Here is a 12,303-nt window from a genome sequence, read left to right on the forward strand (position 1 = left end):
CCTGCCGGTCCGGCCCTGCCTCACGCAGCGCGGGGCTGGCAGGGGCATGAGCCGGGCAAGAAGAAGTGGAGGGGGGAGGCCGTGGCGGGCCCGGGCCGGGCTCTCTGGTCTCGGCTCTGGGCAGCTCCGCATCCCGATGGCTAGCCAGGGCAGTGCGCGTCACCCTGGCTCCTCCCGCTGCTCCCCAAAGCCGGGGCCGCCTCTTCAGAGGGAAGGGGAGGAGGAGTCCCCGCGCACCCCAAGGCGCCTGCCCTGATGGGCGGGGCCCGCCTCCTTCCTCCTCCCCCGGCGGGGCGGGCGCAGCCCCCCACACAGCCGGAACACCGGGCCGCGGCCGGCTGCTGCGCTTCAGCGGCGCCCCGAGAAACCGCCCAGGTCCGCCGCCGCCGGCCGAGAATGGGGAGGCGCGGCCGCTGCGCCCCCGCCGCCCAGCCCCGGGCCCCGGGCCCCCGAGCCCCCGGGCCGCCGCCGCCGCCGCCGCTGCTGCTGCTGCTGCTGGCCGCCGCGCTCCTGGGGCCCGGGGCGGCCGCGGCCGGACTCCGCGCCACGCTCTACTCGGACCAGGACCCCCTGCAGCTGCTGACCCGCGACTCCCTGAGGCCGGCCGTGCTGGGCTCCCGCGGGGCCTGGCTCGTGGAGTTCTTCGCCTCCTGGTGCGGACACTGCATCGCCTTCGCCCCCAAGTGGAAAGCGCTGGCCGGCGAAGTCAGAGGTGAGCGGCGGCCCCCCCCCCCGCCCCCGGGCCCCCCCCCGGGCCCCCCGGAGCCCAACCTGCCCCCCGCTCTCTGCCTCCCCATCCCCTCCGCTCTCCCCTCTGGCCCAGCATCCTCCCCCAGCGTGGTCCTTCCCTGGCCTGGCTCGCTTCCCTCTCTTCTTTTTCCCGGCCCTGGATCCTTCTACTCCTGCTCTTGGCCCAGGGCCTGACAGCTTCTCATTTCTGTGACCGGAACCCTGCCCCTTCCCCCCTCCCAGGATGCTGGGCCTCCGGGTCCGTCTCCATCTCTCGGGTTCTGCCTCTGTCGCTCTCTCCCTGGCTTTGTCACTGTCTCTGTCTCTGCTTCTCACCCTGTCTCTGTCTCTCTGTCTGTCTCTTTCTCTGTCATGGTCTCTATTATCGTTATCTCTATCTTCTCTCTCTCTCTCTCTCTCTCTCTCTCTCTCTCTCTCTCTCTCTCTGTGTGTGTGTGTGTGTGTGTGTCTCCCTGTCTCTCTGTTTCTGCCTCTCTGTCACTCCCTATCTTTGTCTCTGTCTCTGCTTCTTCTCTCCCTGTCTCTGTCTCTCTCTCTCTCTGTCTTTCTGTTTCAGTCTCTCTCTCTGTCTCTCTCTCTCTCTCTGTGTCTGTGTCTGTCTCTGTCTTTCTCCCTCTTCCCCTCCCCCCCAGTCTGTCTGTCTGTCTCCTATCCAGATTGATGGCAGTTGAGACTTCTCTACCTTGTCCTTTCTTTCCTCTACCTGTCCCCTCTGACCCAGATCACCTGTGTTGGCCTTAGCATTCCTGGGATAATGTCCCCTTTGTACCACTTTCCTCCCTCCTAACTCTGTCCAGCCATAATTCTGTATCCCTAGGCCATTGGGGACAGAAAAAATACATCCCCCATTTTGTTAAGTCTCTTAGGTTAGTGATCTTATGAGAGTTTCTTTCATTTGATTCCATTATTACTTAGCTATGTGCTGGTGCCTTCCTTGAATCAAAACTTTTCTGTCTAGCCCATCCTCACTGCGTCATTCTGGAGATCCTTTCATGTTTAGTCTCCTTTTCTTTTTGATATCTTTTTCCCTTTCCTTGGGGACATTTCCCCACCAGTAACCTAGTCATCTATCCCTACCTTAGGCTTTTCCAACTCAGAGGATAACAGAGCTCTTAATAAAAAATTAGAACTTTTCCCCAAGATAATTAATTTTTGTTCCCATTTTCTGATCTCATGCTTCTCTTTCTTAATCATCCAATTTGCTGTTTTCTTCACCTTGAATCATGAACTTCTCCTGATGTCATAAATTAGTCTGCCCTTGCTTCTTGTCCTCTGTTTCCAAATGTTGCCACCTTTTCTGTTTAGAAATGAAATCCTCATGGGATTCTACTTGAACTACTGATACCAGGGGACAGAGAGAAACTCAGACTACTGGAGAAAGGAGAAATTGAAGTTAGGCCCCTACTCAATAGATTACAGCTCATTTGGTGGCCTACTGGTTTCTAAATCCAAATGGCGTCTCAATGGTTCTGGGGAGTTTCTGTATTTCTGTCAGATCATAGCAGTCATCATAGATCTAGACTTGAAAGTTATCTTCAAAGTCATCTAGTCCTAACCCCTCATTTTACAGATAAAGGAATTGAGACTTAGAAAAGTGAGTTTTTCCCATTGCCACATAGGTCACAAATGACAGATGCAGGTTTTGAATCTAAAAGTCCTCCTGATTCCAAACCCCAGTGGCTCTTTCCATGTCAGAAAGATGGACCCAGTTTTTAAAATTTAGATTTTACAAACATACTCCGCCTTGGGTATTAATTATACACCTCTAGTTATGTATAGAACTACAAAAATATATGTGTCTTCCATTTCAAAAATTCAACCACCTTTGAGCAAAGCTCTTGACTAAGAATACTTCAATGACGTCAGTCCATGATGGGTCAGGGCAGGAAGTAATGAATGTCTGGTATGGAACTATAATGACAAGAGGCTGAGTAAAGTTGAAGTAACATTATGTGCCACAGCATAGTTAGGAGAAAGGGAAATTCCATTCTCTGTTCATACTTAAAGATTTTTGGATATTAGGGATTGGGTGAGATCCAATGATGGTTGAATGAGAGCTGACCTGAAAAACATTGTGGTTCAGTGGAAAGGGCATAGGATTTGAAGTTACGAGGGCTTGTGCAAATCCTGTCACCCTGTGACACTGAGGCAGATCACTATTGCTCTAGACCTCAGTCAGTCTTCTTAATTTTAAAATAAGGATTGGATGGGGCAGCTTGGTGGTGCAGTAGTACAACATTTGCCCTGGAGTCAGGAGGACCTGAGTTCAAATCCAATCTCAGATAAGTGATACTAGTTGTGTGACCTTGGCCAAGTCACTTAACCCCATTGCCTTGCCAAAAAAATGAGAGTTGGACTAAATGGCCTCTAAGATCCCTTTCAGATCTAAATCATTGATCCTGTGGGTTGGAGCCAAGCTGTGGAGCCAGTCAATTACTGCCTGTGACATTGCCTCCTTCTCTTCCGAAGGTTCAGGAGTGAAGTACTTCTTTCCAACTGACTCACCAACCTGCCCTCTTGCACCCAAGAGTTTTCCCTTAAAATTCACACCCAGATACTGACCCAACCTACTCTTGTGTGGGCTTTGTCAAATTTGAGGTGGCTCTGAGGCATAGCCTGGTTCCTAGTCAGCAAGGAGCTGGATTCCTAGGAATATGGCACATGTCTTTTTCCAATGAAAGGAAATCCTAGGTATGTGTGGGATGACAAAGTGAGATAAGTTTATACTGGTCTCCTCCACAGTTATCCCTACATTGTATCCTCCTTTCTTCTTGCCAGGATCAGGGAGAGTTTTCATTCCAAAACTTATCAGTTGGCAATGGGAGGTTTCTTAGTAAGAAGACAACTTGTTCCCTCTACCCTGCACGTAACATTTACATTTAGACCTCACCACCATGGTTGGAATCATTGTCTCAAGGAATGGATCACTTTTTTTGGGGGGGGGATTTCCCCCTAATATTCCCTAACTGAAAAAAAAAATAAAAACAAAACCTTCATACCAAATGTGCATAGTCAAGCAAAATGAATTCTAACGCATACTATGTAAAAAAAAATGCGTATGTAATTCTGTATCTTGAGTCCAATTTCTCTGTCAGGAGGTAAGCAGGTTTCATCATTGGTCCATAATTGAATTGTGGTTGATCACTACACTAGTCAGAGTGCTTACTTAAGTCTTTGGAAATTGTTTGTCTTTACAATGTTGTCATCATTGTTCTATGGTTCTGCTCATTTCACCTTGTTACAGTTCACAAATTTTTGTGCTAGTTTCTCAGAAACTACCTCTTTCATCATTTCTTACAGATCATTTTTTCTGACTATTCTTTTTTGCCTTTCTCTATCCCTGGCACTTCTTTTTTTTTATACTGTATAATTTGAGGAGAGATAGCATTGGCCTGAAGGATGAAGAGTTGGCTTGAGAGTCAGGAAAACCCAAGTTCAAATCTCACCTCTAATGTATACTGACTTTGTGACTAGGCAAGTCACTTAAGTTTTTCAGTGTTCTTGAATCAATATTGAAGAGAAAATACCAATGGATATTAATAAGAGATTTTCCTTATTACTAATTCACTGGTGTGATTCCTTCCCTCCCCCTCCAAATCTAGTGTCTGTTCTGTACAAAAAAAGTCCAATACTTGGTTATATTAAATCTAGCAATTATAAACACAAGAGACACACACACACATAAATAGGCAAAGGAAGAGAAGGAGGAGAAGGAGAGGAGGAAGAGGAGGAAGAGAAGGAGAAGAGAAGAAGAAGATGAAGACGATGAAGATGACAGAGGAGGAGGAGGAGGAGGAAGCAGAGAGACAGAAACAGAGAGGAGGAAGGAAGAGACATAGCCACACAGAAAAAGAGAAAAAACCTCAGTAAAGCTTAGAGTATTTGAGAAATAGGAAGTGACCCACAGGAAACTTCAGAGGTAGGTGAACCAAGAAAGACAATATTATAGTTTGGGTGGAATATAAAAGGTAAATGGAATGAAATTAGACAAGAAAACTAGATTAAACCAGGCTTAAAATGTGTCAAATCAACTAGCAATTTATAAAGTATCTGCTACAAGATAGTCCCTGGGTGTACAAGTACAAAGAATGAAACAACTATTTCTCAAAAAGACCTAACTTTCTAAAAGGAAGGCATAGAAAAGCATACTCTACATACAATGGAAATATAAAGTGAATAGATACAAGACAAGGCAAAGTTGTTTGGTGTAGAGCAGTATTGAGAAAGGCTTGGGGCAGAAGGTGGTGCTTGAGGAAGAAAGGGTCTCCATGAGCCTGGGGAAAAGAGGTGGGGGCACATTTAAGACATAGACAATAACTGCTTCCAAGGGATGGAGATGGAGGCCTATTGACCCTGACTGTACAAAGACGGCAGTGAATCTAGAGCTTACATTATAATAGAGAAGAAAGGGTATACGCAAGATAGTATATGTAAGATGAATGCAAGGGAACTTGAGGGGAAGACCTCTTGCAGTTGGGGGACCAGAAATGATCTTGTGCTTCAGCATGGGACTTTTGGGCTAAGTCTTGAAGGTAACGAGATATTTTAAGAGGTAAAAGTAAAGATGTGCATTTCAGGCACAGGAAGAACAACAGCTGCCCTCAAGCAAGTTACCTTCTTTTGCAGAAATATATACACATCTAAGGAAATTAAAATAAATAATAAATAAAATAAACTAAGGAGGGTGAATTTCCCTGCTTAGAAGTCTAAACTGACAGGGTGACCATGTGGTGAAGTATTCCCCTTGAGGGCTGCTGACTCTTCCGTCTACACAATTGGCTACACAGTGGGAGCAGGTAGGGTGCTGTAGAAGAAATCAAGAAATCTGAGTTCAGATTTTTCCTTAAACAATTATACACTTATGTCACCCTGGGCAAATTACTTCAGGCTCAGCTTCCTCTTCTGTAAAATGGGGATAATAATAATACATATCTCATAGGTTCACTGAAAAGTGTCAATGAAATAATGTAAAGGACTTTGCCTGTATAAGTGATGGCCCACTCATTTTGTAGCTATGGTAGCTGCCCTTGATTCCCACCTCCTCATTTGCCCATTCCCATGTGCTGCTTCAGGAGAAATGACAGAGTCACAGAATTGTCCTAATTGTCCAGGACAATCATTGACACCACAGAATGTTTTCCTACCAGAGACCAGATTTGGGATCACATCATAGGACATGCTGATGTTGTTAGACATTCAGAAATACTGCACTTGAGTCACCAGGTAATTTGAAAGCACCTTTCCCCCAAGAGGCATTCCTGTTCAGTCAGGGCTCAGCTCTTCTCAAATGTATCTGTATTTGACTGATGTAACAGGTAGGAAGAACTCCTTCCTATTATTATTATTACTGATAATGGGCCTATGAATAGTAAAGTCCAAAACAATTAGTGTTTCAGCAGGACGTTTAAATATCATTAGCACCCATTAAAGTATTGACATTAATAGTTCAGTGTAACATTTTTCATCGGGATCTTAGAGCACCTGACAAAGATTAACCTTTTCCTGACAACATCACCAGAGGTTACTTCATGGTTTCTGTGTCAGAGATGAGGAAATCCAGTGCCTGCTGTGTGCAAAAAAATGACCCAGTTGGGCACCTTGTGTTTATTCCCTTCTTCCCAAGTAGAATGAAACCTTCTTGAGGGCAGGGAATATTTACTGCAGGTACTTTAAAAAAAATTGTCATTTTCAATAGACTATTATAATAGGGAAAGGGATCATGCTTCCCCATTCTCTGATCTGTCCCCTAATTTCTGTCCTTCCTTGCTTTTATGGCAGTCTTGACGTTGAGCTGTTAGACTGAAACCCTATTGTGTAGAAGCTGTATCTTTGCCATGGAATGTCCCAGCAGCTCAGTGGTTTTTAGCTATAGGAAGAGTTAACTAGAACTTTTTTCTCTGTTTCTGACCTTCTTCTGTTTCTTCCTCCAACAGATCCCCCCCCCCCCCCCCCCCCCCCCCCAGAGGAGAAGCTTATGGTGGTTCTTAGAGAAAGTAAAAATCTAATCTTCTACTTTAAGCCCTCAGCAGCCATACTGTCTCAGAGAAAAGCTGGGATTTCCCTGTTTCCCTCTGTGTGTCAGTTAATCAGTTAAGAAACATTTATTGAGGGTCTACTATGTGCAGAGCTAGAAAACTCAGGGGATAGAATGCTGGACCTGGAAAGCAGGAAGATCTGAATTCAAATCTTACTAGGTGTGTGACCCTAGGTAAGTCACTTCATTTCTGTTTTGCCTTAATCTACTAGAGAAAAAAAGCAGCAAAATCCTCTAGTATCATTTGCCAAGAAAACTCCATGGATAGTATTAGCATGTTATGGTCAATGAGGTGATAAAGAATCTGATTGTTCCCTCAGAGAACTTACAATCTAATGGGAGAGATATTATGCATAACCCCCCACCCAAAACAAAAAACTAAAACTCTTCCATATAAGCAATACACAAGAAAAATGGGAAATAATCAATAGTGAGGGTGGGAGTGAGTGGGAGGGATTGTAACCCCTTAGAGAGGGACTCTCACAATGAAACTATGCCATCATAGGAATTAATCTGCCTGGCCTATTTTTGTGGAGGTGATCTAGCCTTGTCTATTATTCATGCCCCTCCACCCCATTCCTCCTTCCCCTTTCTTTATTGACATGAGTTCAGAGGAAGCTTTGATCCAACTAGATCTCCCATGAATACTTAGGATACTGTAGGTCCTCCAGTCAACTCGAGGAAGCAAAGTATGCTTCCCAGAACAAGATGACCAAACTCTGACTCTCAGGAGGGACCTGAACCCTTCCTAGGGGACAGTGAGGTATAGATAGCAGTGACATTATGGGTAGAGATGCCATTTTCTACCTCCTCCCTGCTGCTCTTTGGGAAGACGAGGAACCGATTCAGTTCAACAAACATTGAATGCTTGTACTGTGGTACGGAGGCAGAAACAAAAAATGGTACCTGCCCTTGAGAAGCTTATTGTTTCACTAAGAATCCTAAGATTTAGAGGAGGAAGGGAATCAGGCAATTGAGTAGTCTACCCCGGGTTCCCTTTCTTATCTATAAAAGAAAGGGGTGGACCAGATAACTTCTAAGGTCTCACCCACTTCTAGACCTTTGATATGATTGAACATAGAAGCACAATGAGTCTCAGAGCAGTTAAGGGACTTAATGATGATAGCTGATAGCTAACACTTATTATGCATCAAGCACATGCCAATTATTATTTCATTTGGGCCTTACAACAACACTAGGAGATGGGGGCTATTATAATTCCCGTTTTGCAGATGAGGAAAATGAGGCAAATAGAGGTTAAGTGACTTGCCCAAAGTCACCCAGTAAGTTGCCTAAGGCTAGATTTGAACTCAGGTTTCCTGACTAATGTTTTTCATTCCACAAGGCTGTCTCTCCTAAATACATTACTCTTTTGTTCTCATGAACAGCCCTTACCCACCAAGGTGAATTAAGTGGGACTATGCTTTCCTATTTTCACACAAATCCTTCATATTTCCCTTTTGTGATTTTTCTCCTAAACATTTTGATGTCATTTTAACCTGATTTCACTTATGAAAAAATGGGGCGTTAGATGGTACCTGGACAAACTCCTCAAATCCTCTGTTTTGCTCCCCCCCCCCCAAATGGAATATGACCTTATATGACTGTAGTTCCTGTCTTTGGAAGTGGGATTAGCAGCATTTAGTTGGTCTGCTACTTGGTTAACTGTATCCCTCTCCCCAGTCAACTATTTTTCCTCTGCAGCAGGCCTCAGGGTATTAATTTAAGCTTCTAACACAGGGATAGGGGGATCTGATGACTATTACTCAGAAGAGGAGGGGGCATGGATTTGTTCTGGCAAGCAGAAATTCTCCCAGCCTCACCCCTGGTCTAACCCCACACCTTGTGTGAATAGCTGTTCCATAAATATTATTGAATGTTGATGCAAACCAGCTTGTGATGATATTTGGCTGAACTTAAGCTGCTATTGTTTGTCCACAGATATGGGAAGCTTAGTTTTTCCCTAAGGAGGGAGATAATAATAGCTAATAGTAACTCACTTTTATATAACTCCTAACTATGGGCCAGAACTGTGCTAACTGCTTTGTAATTATTATTTTATTTTATCCTGATGACAACCTCGTGAGGCAGGTCCTGTTATTATCCTTGTTTTACACATGAGGAAACTGAGGTGGTGGTTGGATGGAATTTTGGGATCAAGGGGAAGAATGGCAAGCTACTATTTTTACCTTCCATTTTAGCTAGGGTTCCCTCTTATAATTGCCACCTACCTTCTTTCTCATATGACTTTGCAAACTTAAAGTGATATATAATACTGGCTGTTATTTTATTATCGTTGTTATTATTAAGTCTATCTATTACTATTACTGTTATTTCTGCCAGACTTTGTCATTATTCAGTCACATTCAACTCTTTATTGGGGTTTTCTTGGCAAAGATACTAGAGTAGTTTGCCATTTCCTTCTCCAGTTCATTTTATAGATGAGGAAACTGAGGCAAACAGGGTTAAGTGACTTCCCCGGGGTCACATAGCTAGCAAATGTCTGAGGTCAGATGTGAACTCAGGAAGATGAGTCTTCCTGATTCTGGGCCTGGCACTCTATCCCCTGGTCTCCAGACTTGGGTGACTAAAGCAAAAGTCTGTCATCTGGGAGAGGAGGATATGGGAAAGGGGGAGAAAGTAAAAGGAAAATTACTCCAACCCAGGTCATCTTTATCTACTATCTATCTGTGTCTATTTTCAGTCCTCCTGGAGCAGTCAATGTTGGTCATTAAACAATCAGTTGTTAATGGACCTCTGTCCAATGTGATGGAGAGAAAGAACATAGGTTCAGATTCTAGCTTGAAATGCTTGCTATGTGATGGTTGGCCATTTGTTTAATTTCCCTGAGCCTTGACTTTCTCATCTGAAAAATAGAAATAATAATTCTTGCCCTACCTGCTCCACAGGGTAGTTGTGAGGGGTTGCTTTGTAATCCTTCAAGTTCCTTGGCAGTGTAGGTTATTTTTTGTTTCCCCCAGTTCCTAAGGGGCATATATACTCACTGTTTCCCTTGTGAGTGGAATCATATGCTACTGCCTATGAGAATGGAGATTTTTCTTTTTGGAGCTAAAACTTTCTTTAGATGCTGTGATGTTGTCTGAGTATTAATGATTTCATGGGGATTCTTAGGGTGATGTCAGGTATACAAAAGGGGGGGGGTGTCTTTGGAGCCAGAGGAAGAGAAGAAATAAACACTAGTTGCCTACTATTGCCGGGCAATATACAAATAATTTATCTTTTGATCCTCATTATAAGGTAATTGCTATTATTAGCCCCATTTTACCATTGAGGGAACTGAGGCAGACAAAGGTAAAGTGACTTGCCCAAGGTTACACAGCTTTTAAATATCTTGGATCAGATTTGAACTCAGATTCTCTGGACTCCAGACCCAGTGTTTTATTCACTGCACTATTCAGCTACTTGTATTCCAGCTCTGCTACTTGGGCAAGTCATTTCTGAAGTTGATGCTCTTTGGTTTCCTTATCTAAAGTGGGAATCATAAATATAATAAAGCACTTCCCTTACAGGATTTAAGACTTTGCAAACCTAGTGTGTCAGTGTTCAGTTGTTTTCGATCATGTCCAATCCTTTGTGAGCCCAATGGAGATTTTCTTGACAAAGATACTGGACTAGTTTGACATTTCCTTCTCTAGCTCATTTTGCAGATGAGGAAACTAAGACAAACAGGTTTAAGTGACTTACCTGTGGTCACACAGCTAGTAAGTGTCTAAGGCCGGATTTGAATTTAGGAAAAAGAGTCTTTCTGACTTCAGGCCAGCACTCTATGCACTGTGCCACCTAGCTTACCCTAGTAAGCCTTAAAATGTTTTATAACATGTGAGTGGTGATGAAGTAATGGGGCTGGGCTGGGTGGAGGGACCCTGAAATAGCTGTGATTTTAGATTTCCTATTCATATAATGCTTTAATATGCTTATTGTCTCTAACATAGTGATGTCAATTTGGTCTTCTTCGATAACAAAATGATAAGAACCAAGAAGAAGGGAGGGGATATAATGGATCACTATACCTAAGGCCCCCCTTCCCCCCAAAAAGACCCCTATTATTTTGTCAACATGAAAACATTTCCTTAAACCTCTGTCTTTTGAGTCTTGGTGTTTATCACTGCCTTGTATGGAAAGAGATTCAGAATGCATTTGTAAGGCCATCCCGAGCATCTGTGGACATTAGACAGAACACGCCCTCTGTTGGAGCTGCTATCCTGATCCTTGTCTGTGGATACTTTTAATTTCTGAGCTGGTCCTAGATGAGTTGATCCTTTCCCCAGCAGTCCTCCCATTAAAGAGGGGCTGACTTGCCACTTTTACTGAAGAATCCTTTGCTCAAGGACCTGCTAGGGCAGCTAGGTGGCACAGTGTTTAAAGCATTGGCTTTGGAATCATGAAAACTCATCCTGCTGCATTCAAATCTAGCCTCAGACACTAAACTCAATGTGTGACCCTTAACCCCCTATTTGCTTTAGTTTGCTCATCTGTAAAATGAGCTGGAGATGGAAATGGCAAACCATTTCAGCATTTTTGCTAAGAAAAAACCAAATAGGGTCATAAAGAGTTGAACACAACTGAACAATAAAAATTTACCATGATTCTCTATTGGGGAATCTAGTTTCTCTTCTTTAAACTGACATTAAGGGGTCTTCATAACCGGCCCCCCCCATCCTCCTGATCCAGTGTCCCTATATTTCCCAAAACAACTCTTTGGTCCTAGGAAGACTGGGATTTTTCTCATGCAAATTATATTAATTCCCACTACCTTTCCTTTGCTCTTGCTGTCTCCCCTTGCTTGAGAGTCCCTTCTACCTCCTCTTTGACTAAATTCTACCTGCCTTTCAAGGCCTAGCTCATGCCCTATTCCCTCACTGGTCAGCCTTTGCTGACCTCCACAGAATTCTCTGTTCTTCCTCTTCTGAACTCCTCCAACACTTACAGTCTATAATATGCAATCTAGCACATAATTACATTAATTTACATCTTGTAATGTTTGGCGTGTGTGTGTGTGTGTGTACCTTGCCTTTCCTATTATATTATAAGTTTCTTAAAGTCAGGGACTATGCTTCTCCTGAATGCTCATCACAGTTTTAGATTCATTGGTGTTCAGGTTATTGAAGGCTAGACATGGGCTCAGGACCAAGAAGCTTCACTTAAGAGATTTGCCATTTGCCTACCTCAGTCTGTGTTCTCTTTCCAGTTCATCAAATGACCAACCAGCCATGAAGTGTTTTGTAAACCACTTGTATTGGCAAACAGTTCCTTAGATGACAGTGTGTAATGGTCACCCAGGATTTGGGGGTGTAGAACTGAGGAAGAAGGAGATATCAGACAGTTCTTTTGAAGGAAAGCTAAGGACAGAGCTAGGCAATCAGCCAACTTGGAACTGCCAAGTTCATTTTGCAGGTCTCTAGACCAGGGCAGAATCTCCTACCCGGGAGCACTACACTCCTGGGATTCTTACCTTTCTCTCCATTGTGGCTCTTATTTCATCCTGGAACCCTGGACTC

General features: G+C 44.0%; 1 protein-coding gene across 1 annotated transcript in view; it reads left to right on the plus strand.

Annotated features, from left to right (window-relative positions):
* The first annotated feature begins 240 nt into the window (after nucleotides 1–240).
* The window catches only part of QSOX1 (quiescin sulfhydryl oxidase 1), a 51,653-nt gene continuing 39,590 nt past the window's right edge, over nucleotides 241–12,303 (plus strand). Inside the window, exon 1 of the mRNA XM_074222169.1 lies at nucleotides 241–712. Within this exon, the coding sequence (XP_074078270.1) occupies nucleotides 256–712 (457 nt within the window). The 5' untranslated portion in view covers nucleotides 241–255. The remainder of the gene's footprint in view (nucleotides 713–12,303) is intronic.

Source organism: Macrotis lagotis, chromosome 2 (genome assembly GCF_037893015.1).
Source record: "Macrotis lagotis isolate mMagLag1 chromosome 2, bilby.v1.9.chrom.fasta, whole genome shotgun sequence".
Taxonomy (NCBI): domain Eukaryota; kingdom Metazoa; phylum Chordata; class Mammalia; order Peramelemorphia; family Peramelidae; genus Macrotis; species Macrotis lagotis.